Source organism: Ochotona princeps, chromosome 2, assembly GCF_030435755.1.
Source record: "Ochotona princeps isolate mOchPri1 chromosome 2, mOchPri1.hap1, whole genome shotgun sequence".
NCBI lineage: Eukaryota > Metazoa > Chordata > Mammalia > Lagomorpha > Ochotonidae > Ochotona > Ochotona princeps.
The window spans coordinates 30,034,155-30,049,835 of NC_080833.1; the positions used below are offsets into that span (position 1 = coordinate 30,034,155).

Sequence of the window (15,681 nt, forward strand, 5' to 3'; positions counted from 1 at the left end):
GCAAGTTAACTCTATTTGCTAGTGACATTTGAGAATCATGCAAGAGAGCATTCGCACCACTGGGAGTCAGCTTGTTGGAGATGAAAATTGTCCAGCTATGAATGCCAAACCTACAGAACCAGTAACAGTGAGCTCGGACCCAGCAGCGCAAGTGTTCGCCAACCAGCTGCTAGAGAGCATTTCAAAGCAGTGAGCCTCAGTGTTGCCTGTGTGATGGAAACACCCTTAAACTTTAAAATCCAAACACCCAGCCTATGGACAAAAGGAATTCAATTGGAATTTCCATGGAGGAGCCCAAGCCTGAGTATTGGGTTTGTTGTAAGGTTGGTGAAGCGATTTCAGGGTACAGTTAAAGGTAAGAATCACCGTAACAGATGGGGGTAATTGGGATCAGAATCATCTGGGCTGTCCCGTAATACATATCTGCTCCCTGTTGGAATGTTGGGGTGGCTATAACCTTCATTATTACCGGTACACGCCCATCTTCCACCTGTGCATTTATAAGTATATTATATTATTATATTACACGCGTTAGAGTACTGTAGGCCCCCGACATCCCCCAGCACATCAAAGATTTCATGGAAATATTCATTATATGAATATTTGAATTGTATGAATATTATATGAATATAATATATTGAACTATATTGAATTAATTTTATTACATTGAATTAATTATATATATTGAATTATATGAATATTATATGAATATTTCATGGAAATATTCATTCATATGGTTACAGTAAACTGTACTAAATATCCTTTTATGAAAAACCAATTAAAAATGCTGTCTCATCTGTTTGTGAGCACTTACAGTATGGATAAAACTCCAAACTAATAGGCATGCGTAAGAGCTTCATAAAATCAGAACATCTCGAATCCAGCAAGTATCTTGAAAATAGGAGGGTAGCCAAAGTTTTTATTCACAAGTCTGTAAAATTCCCCCATTTTCCTTCTTATGTGTCTGTGATAGTCAAATACATGCAGGTTTTTGCAAACTATTTATGTCTGAGTAAGTATATAAAATGCAGGTTCTGGCCCAGTATTTTGTGTCAAGATTTTGAAAGCACCATTGCAGTTTGGGGACCTTTAGAATACCCCATGGATCTCAAAAACTTTTTGTGCCACACATTTTCTAGTTCTATTCTCTACACACTTTTGGAAACACCTTCACATATACATAATGCAGATATAAATCTCCTAACCATATGATATGCCATCTCATAGTGTTTATAGAACATTCTAGGGGCAGTTATCATGAGTCTTGGAAGCTCTAGCTTCCACCACCTGAGGTAGAGACTGTAGGTCTTCTGTCAGGCACATGCATACTGAAAGGAAGCCTGGAAAGGACACACCCAACTTGCATTTTGTAGGGCACACCCAACTTGCATTTTGTAGGGCACACCCAACTTGCATTTTGTAGGGCACGCCAGAATCCCTTCTGGAGATATAACCTCCGTTATGGCAAATTTTGGACAAAACCACTCTGTGCTTGAGTAGGTATGTTTTTTACATAATCTTCCTCTTCATGAAAAGAGGTTACATCAGGAAAAAATTTAAACAAGGAAGAAGCCCAGTTTTATTGAGTCAGAAAAAAAAAAAGCTGCCAAAGGGAGTGAGCACATAAACATGAGAGCTCAATTCTGATTCTTGCAGGTGAAGAGCCATGACACAGCTTTATATAAAAACTAGTGCTTCTTACTGTAAGATCTTCTTTTTGTGGGATCACAGGCAAAAGCAGAACTGGGGGAAATGCTGGTAACTTGGACCAACAGTAAGGGGCTTTCCTCGAATAAGTTTTAGGAAGGAAGAAGTCAGCGTTCTGAAGATACAGAGAAGATTCTGGAAGATGAAAATCCTATTTTTAAAGAAAGTCTACAGAGATGAACTTTGAGTATCTTAAACATTTCTAGAACTTTTGATGGACTTAACTGCAGAGAAGAGCAGGTCAAAGAATTCAGAACACGTGATGAATAGAAATGGGAACAAAATGAATGTTACTCTTTAGTAAATGTGATACATGAATACAGTATGTGAGAGAGCGAGCCAAAGTTTTACACACGAAAGAAATTGTTAGTAGGAAAAATTTGAACTACTGCATACTAAAATAAAAATTAAATGCTTGTATACTCTATTAAATACAATTGAGTATTATATAAACTAATTAATGTAATCTAACATTTAAGGAGCTCCTGGAAGGTGTCAGAGCCTATACGGAGTACATTTCATGGATAATCTCACTTAGGCTTACAACTGACCCATGCAGAGGGTGTTGAGGGTAAGTGCTTGAAAATGTGCATTGTGGAACTGACAGTGTGGAACAACAGGTTAAGCTGCCTGCAGTGCCAAGATCCCATGTGGGCGCTGCTTTGAGTCCCAGCTGCTCCACTTCCCATCCAGCTCCCTGCTTGTGGCCTGGAAAAGCAGTCGAAGACAGCCCAAAGTTTGGGACCCTGCACCTGTGTGGTAGATCTGGAAGAAGCTCTTCGCTCCTGGTTTTGGATCGGCGCAGCACCAGCCGTTGCAACCATTTGGGGAGTGAATCATTGGACAGAAGATCTTCCTCTCTGTCTCTCCTCCTCTCTGTATATCTGATTTTCCAGTAAAAATAAACAAAATTTAAAGAATAAATAAATCACCAAGAAGGGGAGGACAGACAGGATAACACGTAGCCCACTAAAACATCATGACGGATGTGTTAGAAATGAATTGCACCTGGAGACTCAGCTGAAAGGTTGCATCCAGTTTCTTCACTCCCACGCGGAGAGCAGCCAGTGCCACTCAGAGGCAGTTTCACTGAAGTAATCTAGAGAAAGTTGTGCTCACTGAAGCAGCTGGGAATTGACTCTGTCTGAGACTGCAGAGAGACTGGTTGCAAACCCAACACACACACACACACACACACACACACACACACCAAACCACCCGTTTCCAACCTGAAGAGTCCACCTGCTACAACTGCTGCCCTGCCTTTCCTCTTGTGTGTATTGCATGAGGCTGGCTGCAGGTGACTAGAGCCAAACGAAACGGAGAAGGGAAGGGGGAAAGAAAAACCTACAACAGTGTGAAACTGCCTTGTCATAATGTCATTTGCACCATGGTGAATGATGGACCCTCTGTCGTCAAGGTCTTACTGCACGAACTCATCATGGGTTCGGCTCATTGTTGCTTTTATATCCTTTTCCCTTCACCGTGTTGGTTGCTTCAGGGTGGGTTGGTTTCATGTTCTCATTCATTACCTTATCACAGGGAAAAGAATTATCTGTCTTAGTGTTCTCCAAATCATTTCTTTTTTGAACCTTCCTCAAACACATTTTTTTTTTTTTTGGTCATTTCCCACACACACAGCTGGCTATTAGCTCGCCAGTAGATACCAACAGTGCTCATTGTAAATGTCCTTAGAACCGGAGGCCTGCCAGCACATCCATTAGCAGCAGTGTGTTCTGTACATGAAGCTCTGATAGCTCTTCCACAGAATCAGCATTCCTCACTCACAGAGGAGGTGGAGGAAAAACTCCAACCTGAGCTGCACCATCATTTTTACAATCGCGCCATAAATAAATAGTAGGATGTGCAAGTTGATATTCTCATTCACCGGGGTTAGGAATGAAAAAAGGAGGAAGTAGAAAAATATGCTTGAAGACATAGGGAAATTTTCATTAAAAAAAAAAGTAAAAAACAGTGTATGCCCTTTACGTGCTGGGACTGGGTGCTAAGTTCTGTCAAGCTAGACTGTAAGTGCAAGACTTGGGGCAGAGAGTGGGTCCAGTGGGGGAGTTGTGGGCTCCTCTCTGATGGGCTGCAACTCCCACTGGTGAGCATGAGAACCAGGACTGGGGGCGGGCTTGGCTGGACAGGCGATGGCACCCGTTGGCATGAGTGTGGGCTGGAGGGTGGAGTCAGTCGGGTTGAGTTAGGCTTCATTGCTCAATGATGTATATAGGAGATCTCAATGGGATGTGGGGCAGACTGGACCAGTCCACAGCACATACTGGCAGGCAGAGGAAGCAGAATTGGGGGAGGCTGTGGGGACCCTGGATGACATCGGGTGGCAGTTCCCCAATCCCTGGGATAATGTGGCAGTTGGGAAGCTGGGTGTTGTTTCTCCTCTTATATCCCTCCCTCCTCCCCCGCATATTCGGGAGGAAGAAGAAAATGTGTAAACGAGGGTCTCACCCACTATCCTCTGATCCTTGACCCTTCCCACCCTAACCATGTCAACATCATCACTAATAATTAAAAAAAAAGTGTATGCCCTTTCTCAAAAGTTTTGAGAAGTTGTAAAATAATCAACTCCAGTAGCTTCGTGAACTTTCTATTCATTCCAGAGATTCATTTTTGGAAATTACGACTCTTCTTAATTGACCAGATGTCTTTCCTAAATAGTTCATATACTACATATTCACAGTTACACTCAAAGGAAAAGCTTTGGTCTTTCTACCATCAGGCTTTGAGCCTAGACACACTATTTTCAAAATGGCAACGCACATTTGGACACAATTTGTTTCATGAAATTAAATTGGCCAGGTTTCAAATGTCACACTTATAGGAACTTACGCTGTATTGTTTTTAAATATGAAAGCTGAAGTTCAAAACTGAATCCACATACTTGCCATTCCTGATAACTATACATAAGTGCATGTCCTTGACACCTTGCGTAAAGGTATACCATGTTAGTGCATCAAAGTCACGGATATTGACAAATATATGACATTAATTAATACAGCACTATGCGAGAACAGTGGATGAAACGATTCACTCTGGATATAGCACTCTGGGGTACACATAAAATATCTAAGCAGGTAAATTGAAGGTAAGCAGCAACGCCTTATATAAAGGCAGTTCACTTTCATTTTCTGCTTTTGTTTTTCCTTGTGTTTTTCATTGTTTCCCCCATGAGATTTACCAATACTCTCAAGGAAAAAGCACGAAAGACCTCAAACTCACAGCCACCTATTTGACATGGCCACTCAGCTTGCAGGTTAGGTGAGGCTGAAATAATTGGATGAGAGGGAGTTAACTGATTTTTTATTGAACTTGGGTAATTTTGGTGTCAAATGAACAGAGCTTGTGTGAGTTTACATTTTTAACATACAGTGCTTCTTAAGGTAGACGTATAATTCTGCTTAATAATCATAATTACAAGAGAAGCAGAGCCTTGTATCATCTACTTGCAACCTCTCTCTCAAGAGTATTTTACACAAAAGCCGAGAGAAAAAATAATGGAGACACAGACGCTGAAGAAGGAGAACTCGGTGCATTATAAAGTCCATTTTTGCCAACATCAATGTCATGCGTTGGTGACTTTCCTCTATAATACAGGCAATCCCAACTCAGACAATTTCAAAACTCTCAGTGAAATACTGATGAGAAAGTATGGGCATCCAGGTAACTACTGGGCTCATTAGGCAGTCAGATTTTGCAAAGAAGACTCAGGTTAGATGGTTTCCTTGAACACCCGACTGTAGGCCACATGATGGTCCATGGCCAGTGCATTTTTCAGACACTGCCAGAAGTATGCATGGGCCTGTGGGTTTGTCGGCCACTCGAGGACAGAACTCGCACACAGCCTCTTTCGGAGCTGAAGAAACTTGGACTTGTGCAAGGGCTTTTCAAGGTACACCAAGATAATCACATCTACTTTCTCATCCATGAGCCTCTGATGGGACAAGTAAAACGCTATCTTAAAATTCTCAGTCTTTGCATACTTGTCTGTCATCACGAACACTGTCTTTCTGCTAAGTTGGATGCTCTGGGAAAGGTTTTCCAGAACTGGCTGTCCTGGTAACCAGTCTCGTTCCTCAAGACACAAATTGAAATGTTTCTCTTTGGGGTCTTCCAGTTTGGCCACGAGCTCATCCAAAACCCACTCTGTCACAGCTGGGTCTCGAGTGTCATACACTATAAAAGCGTCGTAACAAGAACTCATTGTCAGATGCCGGTACCCCTTTATCTTGGCCTTACATAAGTGGTAACTGTACCACACATCCCACAAGTAGAGGTGACTCGCCATCACCACCACCATCAGGACGAGCAGCACGGATACGGAGAAGGAAAACAGCACCAGGTTCGTGAAATCCAACTCGCAGGTGTACAGATCCAGAGACACCACGCTCTGGCCCTTGTGCGCTCCTGGTCCCGCACAAGTCACTTCTGTGGCCAAGTATGGAATAGTCACCTCTGTGCGATTCACCCACCACACAAACCACACAGCATCACAGGTACACAGAAACCGATTACGATGCAAAAGCAATACGTCCAAATTGTTTAGGACATTTTCCGGGAAGCTAGACTGGTGGATAATTTGGATTTTATTCGAACTGAGGTCCAGGTGTCGCAACTGAAAAGCGTCTTGTAGAAAATATTCCGTCAGGTACCTGATTTGATTGTGCCGGAGGATCAGTTTCTGGAGGCTTTTGGAGCAGTTGGATAATCTCTTGGGCACAGTTGTCAATTGGTTGTGACTGAGATCCAACACCTCCAGCTTCTTCAGTGATTGGAGTTTTCCCCAGTTAAAAGATTTGAGCCCATTTTTCATCAAGGAGAGAGTCTTTAGATTGGGAGGCATGCCATCAAAAACACCCGAAGGCAGGAAGCTCAGGGAATTTCTGGAAATGTCTAATTCCTCTAAGGATAACAGATTCTTGAAAAACTCTAAGTACCTGTTATCGCCATCTCGCCATAAAACGTCTAAGTGGTTTCCTCCGAATTCCAGAATTCTAAGAGATTCACTGTCCATGGTCCTGCTGGTGGAGGTGGAGATATCGTTGTCGTTCATCATCAGTTTCCTCAGAAACTTGAGGTTCTTGGTGAAGTTGAGCATGTGAGTAATGCCTTCTGACTCGAAGTAATGGTTATTATGACTTATATCCAGAACTTCCAGATTGGAGAGCTCCTCAAACGCTGTTGAGTGAAGTAGATCCAGCCGATTGTTGGAGAAATCCAAATATTTCAGCTCTGCCAAAGGCTGGAATTCACTGCCGTTAAGAGTTTGCCCGATGCTATTTCCTGACAAGTTTAAACATTTGAGAAAAGAAAGATGCTGAAAATCAGAGGGCTGGATAAAAAAGATGTTGTTTCTACTGAGATCCAAGGTCTGCCCGTACGCGTGACAATCTTCGTTGAGAGGCACCAAAGAAAGACTCTCTCTTGTTTTAAACTTGCAGCTCCTCGCATACTCATCATATCTGAAATAATGCAATGTCTCCATGACCTGAGGTCCACGACTTTCTGCAGAAGTTCTGGTGTTGGAACAGACTTCACTTGAATCACCTGAAGGTGAGATTTTATTCACTGAGAGATCTATGAGTTTCAATCTTTCAAAGTCTTCAAATATGCTGAGATCAGCGATTTTAATGAAGTTCGTGCCAAGGTCAAGAACTTCGAGATGCTGAAGATGACGTAATGGAGAGAGGTTCATTTTGCTCAGCTCTTTAAAGATGTATCCTTTGATTCGCAAAATTTTCAGATTTTTGAGGGATGAAAATGAATCCGATAGATTCATAAATGCATGGTAGACCTGAAGTTCGTAATTGAAGGACAGATCTAATTGAATGAGGTTAGGAAGAGAGTACAAAAATTTGGCATCTCCAATTTCTTTGGCCAGAAAATTTTGGGAAAGATCTAGCTGCTCTAGGTTATTCATGTTTTTAAACCATTCTTGTGGCACATGCTGAAGGGAGTTACTGTGTAGACGTAAAACTTTTAATTCTGTCAATGCATTGAAAGCATTGATATGGATATCTAACGGGGAATTGTTTTCACATGGCGTACAAGGAAACGGGACATTGTAACAACGAGGGCAGTTCCCACTGAGATCAAGAATCTGCAGCTTGTGCAGGTTGCTAAAGTCATCTGCTTGGATTTTGGTAATGATGTTGTTATACAGATAGAGTTCTGTTAAATTAGGCGGCAGCTCTGTGGGGACTGCTGTGATGTTGTCATCTTTCAAGGAAAGCACTCTTAGGTTTTCCAGGTTTCGGAAGGTGTCTTTCTCTATGGAGAAGGAAGCATTGCAAGGGTTACGATAGTAACAGTTCTGGCCCAGGTAGAGGATTTCTAGGTTGGCCAGCTCTGTCACGTTCTCCTTCGTGATGGAAAAAATGTTGTTGGCCTCCAGGCTCAGAAGCTGTAAGCTGGGAGGAAGATTCCGAGGTATTTCCGAAAGCTGATTTCCATCGAGATAAAGGGATCTTAAGTTAAAAAGACTGTTAAAGCTTTCAGGTTGAATTTGTAGTCTCTTGGTGCATATGTTGTTTTTCGGTCCCAGTCGAACGGGCACGCAGTTACATCTGAAATCAATCTCCACCAGCTGGTGCAGCTTTTCGAAGGAGGTTGGAGAGATGCTTGGGATGTGGTTGATGGTGAGGGTGAGGTTGGTGGTGTTGGCGGGGATACCCTCTGGAATGTCCACCAGACGCCTGTCCGTGCAGTCCACAACCACATGAGTGTGTGAAGCATCCACCGTGACATCACAAGGCAGAGTTTTAGGAAACCATCTAGCCCCGAGGATTTCGGAAGTCAGCATCACATTAAAAAGGATAAGGAGTTGACTCTTTGCTGAAAACACCTGAAAATAGAAGAACACATGATTTTTCTAGAATGTACCAAAAAAATCAGAACCAAAAATGTCCCACTTGCTGCCGCCCTTATGTAACAGTTGGAAGAGAAAACAATTCAGGCCTTATTTTCTGTTGTCCAAGCAGTATCCCACATTCCATGATTGCATTTGTCAGTTACCGAGATTTGCAATAATTCTTTTACAGGAAAGGGGTCTTCAAAAATGGCATGGAATTTGCCTATTATGAAAAAACAAAAACCTCTGCAAGGATCTCAAAATATTTAGCAACGAAATACACTGATTTTTGCCAGTTCCATCTTCCACGAACAGTTTTAAGCACTTTTGTATTTGTCTCATATCATCGTAGCTTTTTAAGAGCTTCTAAGACTGTAGAAGCAGCATTTCCTATTCGTTGCTAGATGGAATGTAACAACGGAAGAGCCATAGATTCGTGGTCTGAGTTCACAGGGTAAAGTTATAAGTACAGACATGCCTGGGAAGAATATTAAGAATATTCTAGAATATTAAGAATATTAAAAGAATATTCTACATATTAAAACTGTAGAAATTAAGTGTTTAATTGCTGAGCCCAGTCTGGCACAAATTGTAAGAGTCTTTTCAAAATATGTAAGTCTCATGATTGTTTGAGCAGGAAAACTAAGAGATTCACTCTCCCCGTACAACACAGGTGAAGATACAACTCACCACTATTCCACTATTTCACAATTTGCCCAAAGTCATAAGATTAGTAAACAACCTTGGAGTATCAAACATAGACTTCCTGCTGTCACTTTGGCACTGCCCTTCTGTCAGCTAGCCTCCTCTAGAACTGTTTTTTTTTTTTTTTTGGAAATCATCTTCCGGGTGTGTTTGGCATGAGTGCTTCGCTCGCATATCAGGTTTTCATTTCATGCCTCGACAACAGACTTCTAACTCCATTGTCACCTTTAGCTTTCCAGATGATGGAATCAAACGTGCTGGTAGCGAGTACACTGAATGCTTATTTCTCTTAATTTTTTCAATTGGAGGTCAACAAACCAATATCCTTTCAGCTTTATTTTCAAAGGACTTTCAAAGTTTGTTGGAGTTACAGGTGCAGTTTTTTTTTTTAATTTTTCGTTTGCAATAACCTCTCTCCTCCCATCGTGAAACCAGCCATCAATCTAATTGGTCTTCTTATTGTTTCTCTCGGTATCTTCCTTGCTTTGCCATTCGAGCTGCCACAGCATCAGCTGAGATGAATCAACCCTTGGCCCATTCCAAGTTTAAAGATTAACCAGTCATTATGTTGTTCTGCAATTTGAAAAATGGTCTCTCTTTAACTTTTTGTACAGCGTAAGCTCCAGCATTGCATCGTGATACCTGATTACTGTCTAGGCTTACCCCCAATTCAACTTCGATCATTTGCTCTCTAATCTCTAAACTCACCTTTCCTGACGTGTCTGTCTCGCCACTTGGAATACTCTCACCTACCGTCTACACCTGCCAGGCTTGTAATTCTACTCTAGGGTTGGATTTGTCCAATTAGAGCACTCAGTTACATGGGACGTCACGACAACAGGCTAGGGGTACAAGATGCCCTTCGCTAAATAAAAAAATTACTGAGATTTAGACATGAAATCTTCACACTGAGTTTCCCAGGGTGGGTCTGGGTTAAAAGTATTTCGGGACTCAGGGAAAAATAGAGACTCTCAAAGACGTTGAGCTGTCATACATTAAAATGTAAAATTCATCCAAAAGCTTTTCTTTCTCCTTGTTTTTAGCAGCTACATACAGACATGCTATACATTAAAATGTGAAATTCATCCAAAAAGCTTTTCTTTCTCCTTGTTTCTAAAGAAAAATAATTTTTAATCTGTCCACTTTTCTCCATCATGATTATCCCCCTTCTCCCTACTCCAAGCAGTCATTGGCTCTCACTTGATCTACCTGCAGCCAATGCTATTCAGTCATCAAACAGTATCAGAACATTCTTGACAACCTAGAATCACGTTAATTACAATGGCTTCTGAGTAGACGTCCAATGACATTCAGCCTTTAGCATTGCTTAGATTGTGCAAGTTCTGATGCACCTGTGACTTTGAAACATATTTCCCAGGGGAGGAGGAGTTGGGGGGGGGAATTAAAAAAAAAGAGATATGAGAGTCTGAATGACAAAATAAATATTTGAAGACGTACTAAAAAAAGAAAAAAAAACTATTTCCCTGCGTAAACCATGTACCAGCCATCTGGCCTGTTTTCTGTTCTGCATTTGAACCGAGCTTATAACCGCTGTGTTCTTGCAACTTGCTGTTTCCTCTTCCTGGAATTATCTGTCGCCCCCTTCTTCCCACAGCCAGCTTATTGCAGCTGTGTAAAGCATCTGCCCAAGTGACACATCCTCAGAGAAGCCTTCCCTGGTCAACAAACATCAGTTCTCTCGCACAGTCAAAGCAACTCAGGCAAGCACTTGCTATATCCCCAAAACTGTTTTTTGCATGCTCTACTCGCATTAACTCATTTCATCCTTGCAAAAAAAAAACAACAAAAAACCATCATGAGAGCAGTGATACAGGTCTGTGGTTAACCATCATCACTGGGGGTAAACGTATTTTAGAATTGGACATTTTTTTTAATGTTTCAGAAAGTATCAGGATACAGGTATCTCCGTGGTAGCATCCCAGAATCAGATAAAAAATTTTTGCAGGAATATGCAAGATTTTTTCATTGGGAGAGGAATGGTCTGAAAGAATAACTTGGCTCTTCAGCATAGATCAAGATTTCTCCCCCAGTGCATTCACACATCACAGAATAAACAAGCCAGCATATGGAGGTCAGCAGGATATTTAGTTTGATGTGATGTGAATGCATTGGGGGAGATTCAACTGGGGGAAATATTCTGTTTATTTTATCTGGCCAGGGAATCCTTGAAGGGGGATGGAAAAAGATTGCAGATGATCTGCCCAGTGGAAGCCCAGCTTCTCCAAGAAGCCTGTGGTCAAACCATACAGAAATACAGTCTACCTCCCCCTCTCGTTTCCTGCTAAACTGACTGCACACAAAAAGAACTCCATCAATGTCCTCTCCTGAAATACAGTCATGGTCACAGAAACGCCACGGGACACACAGACAGTCCTCATTGGCCAGAACAATGGACACCAACCCAACAATGCCATGGCAGTAGCTTTGGTGTAAACGGTGAGAAAAAAAAAAATAAGCATCAAAATCCCAGTAACTCTTGTTTGTGTTCTTACCAAGAAATCCACTAGGAGCAAGACACATGCAGTTTCCGCACTTAAGGAGCTCAAAATCAAGAAATCTAACATATGATGTACAAAGGCCATTTATAATTTCTGGACAAGAGGTTGACAAATGTATACATGTAGCTTACTAAATGTTGCTACTATTTCTTGGGGTACTTTCTTACACTACCAATTATTGGTGTTTTCCTCACACAGTCCAGAGATTTCTCTCTTCCAATATCTTTTTTTCCCCCTTTGTCTCATCTCATAGGAACAGAACCTGAATTTTATCATTGGAAATGTGACACTTGGAAAAAAAAAAGGATTTTCTTTTTCCCAGACTCCTTTGCAGCTACGCCACAGCGAAATGACTACGTTAGAGCCAATGGGATGTGACAGGAAGTGAGGTATGCACTTTCTGGGATATTTTTAAACTGTAGGATTGTTTCCCTTGTTCCTATGACATTTTGCCTGATTTTTTCATTTTTTTTACAATGTAGGTATTGTTCCAGTCATCATGAACCATGCAAAGCAGGAAAACATGCTAGTGACTGTGGTCCAGAGTGGCATGGGGTCCCTCCTTGCACAAACCAGAAAATTACTGTGCTGAGACAACATGAATTGGATTTTCATCACACAAATGCAAACCTCACTTGTTCCAAGACGTGATTGAAAAACTAGTTGCTTCCCACAAAGAGGACGGACGTTCTATGATGATGATGTCATTCAATTATGTACAAAACTCAGGGATTGGTGGAGAATAAGGAAGCTGATTCATGTTGCTTGTGCCACTGTGAGACACTCGACGGCATTTTGGAAATCGGAATAAATGCCATATAACAAGGTGTGTGTTAGGAATATCTTTACTGCTCTTTCCCAATCTTACCGTTTGTTCAGAGAGAATTCCTCATTCTGAAATCCTGAACTCTAAGCGGATTAAGAATTTCCTTAACTCAGGGCTTGGTTGAGCTGCAAATGCCGCTCACTTTTACCCCCAAACTAAAGCAGATGTGACGGCCAGAGTCAAATCGAAACTTAGAGAGGAAGTGTGTGCCACATGTATTTTTTAAAGCCCTTCCACCGAATCATCTTCTAGCAGACGATAAAAGCCCCAGTCCAGGGTAAAAAAAATCTGATTCAGAGTGTCGAGTTTACCTGGACTCATGACAGCTACTAGTCACACGTGGTATTTTAAACCTGCATTAATTCAAAGCAAATGCAATTTACAATTCAATCTGTGCATTTCCAGTGCTCGCGTGAGACATGTGATTTACTGTGATTTACTGTTATTTGCCGTATTCTGTGACACAGTGTGAGTCCGGAGCAGAGGCTTGACAAACTTTCTCAGCAAAGGGGGAGTTAGGACACATTTTAGGCAAAATTGAGGCTATACTTTTTTTTTTTTTTTTTTTTTTTTTTGGAACAAGGATTAACAAAGCATCTCTTTGCTGCTCTATGTTTTTTGTCTTTTTTTTTTTTTTTTGGAACAGAGATTGCAAAGCATCTCTCTTTGCTGCTTTATTTTTTTTTTAATGTAATCTTATGTTTAAATTTTTTTATTATTTTTTTTATTGCTGTTCTTACCATTGTCGATCTTGTTCCGAGATGCAGGATGGAGGACGGAGGAAGGAGGATGGAGGACGGAGGACGGAGGACGGAGGGAGGCAGCAGAGCACAGGAGGCGCACACCAGCCTAACGTGGGTCCGACAGCATCACCTGAGACCAAGAACAACAGGAAACTTGACATTTCAAATACAGCAGATAGCGAAGCTTAAACACATGCTGCGGACGTGGCTTTCACATGTGCCTGTTTTTGGAAAATACCTGTGAAAAGCTACTTGCTTCCTCAAAGCTAGATTGGAGACATAGTCCGGAAAAAAACATTTTCTGTCTAATTCCTTCTGTCAACATCTCTCACTCTAGATAAGCACATGCATCTTCATCTGCTAAGAAAATAGTTTTCTTTTTTCTTTTTGTATGTCACTTGGTAATAAAACACTGCTTTCCTTCCAGAAAAACATACACATAATAGTTACTTTTAAACAACATACACATCTACTTACTTTAAAATGCTCCACATTTGTTCCCAGTGCCTGAAACATCATTTCTTGGTGGATGGATGCTATGTGTGCGGTTGTTTGAGATGGACAGACAGACGGCAGGAAGCAGCTCACAGACCGTAGGCTTTGCGAAACCACCCACTTCCTCTTCTGTTTTCTCCCAACCAGAATGGAGGCGAGATCTCAGGGCCAAACACACAAAATCAGGGCCAAACATACAAAATCAGGGCCAAAAACAAACACAAAATCAGGGCCAAAAACAAACACAAAATCAGGGCTGAACACACAAAATCAGGGCCAAAAACACAAAATCAGGGCCAAAACCACAAAATAATAATAATGGGTTATGTGATTTGACCACGGATAACATTTCCCATTTTTTTAGAAGATTTATATATATACATATATTTTTTAAAAGATTGATTTATTTTAAAAAAAAGATTGATTTATTTTATATGACAAAGTCAGAGACACAGAGAAGATAAATAGCTATTTAGCCTTTTGCAGCATCCTTTGGAGCAAACAAGGTAAGGCTTTCCTCTGTCCCCTCTCTTTTCCTCCCTGAACTCAGTTACCATCTCCATTCAGTGAGTGTGGAGTGGGTGCCTCTGTGGCTTTGAGTCACAGCTCTACCAGTGGCAGATAGATAGTTTGTTTCTAGTCAGACCGGAAACAGTGCCAGGAGGTAGACAGCTGTGGGCTGGCGTGGGCCATAGCAAGTTAGTGCAAGGGCATGAACATTAAAAAAAAGGGCCAGAGCTTCAAATGTTCTGGGGTTCTATGAGGATTCGTGTGCTCCTAGAAGCAATGATGGGAGAGGTTTGGGGATTCGTTTGTATCCCATTGCCTTGGTCTATAGAGAATGTTACACAAACCTGATGATAGGCCCATCACACCAGTGCATACGCTCATTTATTAGCTCTCCCACGCTGTCCAAGATGAAGGCCATCAGTGCAAGTTGCAGTAGCCAGATGTAAAAAGGGATTACAGGGTTGCCAGTTATACAGTCTCTTGATCCTGTGACAGTTAGATTTCAGTTTCTGCTTTCACCCGTGATGATTGTGTTTTGGATGGAAATAGAAAGCACTGTACCTGCCACCTAAGGCACTGGGGTCGATGTTTGAATAATACACATATTAGTTCTCCCAAGTAAGTAAATATATAGAACACTTCATTTGTGAATAAAAGGCACAATTTGTCTTAGAACTGTTCTGTTTTCAAATTGTAAACACATGCAACATTAAATTTACTGGTTCTAGTTACACAGTTAAGGATGTATACACTGTATTATATATCTAATTATTTATTGTATTGGAAAGGGAGAGAGAGAGATATCTTCCAACTGCTGGATGGCTGTGACGGCTGGGGTAGGCCAGGCCGAAGCCAGGAGCTTGCAGCAGTTCTCCCATGTGAGTGTAGGGGCCCAAGTACCTGGATCACCTTCTGCTGCTTTCCCAGGCGCGCTGATAGGAAGCTGGATTGGAAGCAGAGCCCTCAGGACATGAGCCAATGCCCATGTAGAGTACTAATATCGTAGGCAGTAACTCACTGAGCCATAAGTCCAGTCCCAACAAATAAGTGAAATGTTAGAAAGCAGAAATAGCTGAACTGAATTGTAACTGCCACATAAAAATAGAACTGAATTTAACTGCCAACTTTGTTCCAGCCAACGTGAGGTAGCCAGCATAACTCCTGAGAACAGTGATAGGCTCTGTGGGAATTGAAGGACTGACTTGAGAGGGCTGCCTTTGGAATCTGGTCCTGTAGGTTTCAGCCATAGCTCTTCCCAGTGAGAAGAATGTTTAAGGGGAAAATCCTGCCAGAATAGTGCAACATGGC

The 15,681-nt window shown here is 41.6% G+C and overlaps 2 protein-coding genes across 2 annotated transcripts in view; one reads left to right on the forward strand and one right to left on the reverse strand.

Moving 5' to 3' along the window:
* The window catches only part of LOC131477953 (bone morphogenetic protein 8B-like), a 92,788-nt gene that overhangs the window by 46,071 nt on the left and 31,036 nt on the right, over positions 1-15,681 (forward strand). The window lies entirely within an intron of this gene.
* TLR7 (toll like receptor 7) lies at positions 5,438-14,791 on the reverse strand. The gene is made up of 3 exons (XM_058660879.1): positions 14,718-14,791; positions 14,062-14,119; positions 5,438-8,596 (listed from the first exon to the last, which is right to left on the reverse strand). The coding sequence occupies exons 1-3, from the start codon at positions 14,789-14,791 to the stop codon at positions 5,438-5,440; spliced, it is 3,291 nt and encodes a 1,096-aa protein (XP_058516862.1).

Excerpts from the sequence above, each read along its gene's own strand:
- TLR7 (XM_058660879.1), bottom strand. The coding sequence starts at position 14,791 with ATGGCCTTCATCTTGGACAGCGTGGGAGAGCTAATAAATGAGCGTATG. Across the intron at positions 14,120-14,717 it reads TGTGATGGGCCTATCATCAG|CCCTGATTTTGTGTTTGTTT; the intron begins GTTTGTGTAACA and ends TTGTGTGTTCAG. Across the intron at positions 8,597-14,061 it reads TTGTTTTTGGCCCTGATTTT|AAAAATCATGTGTTCTTCTA; the intron begins GTATGTTTGGCC and ends GGTACATTCTAG.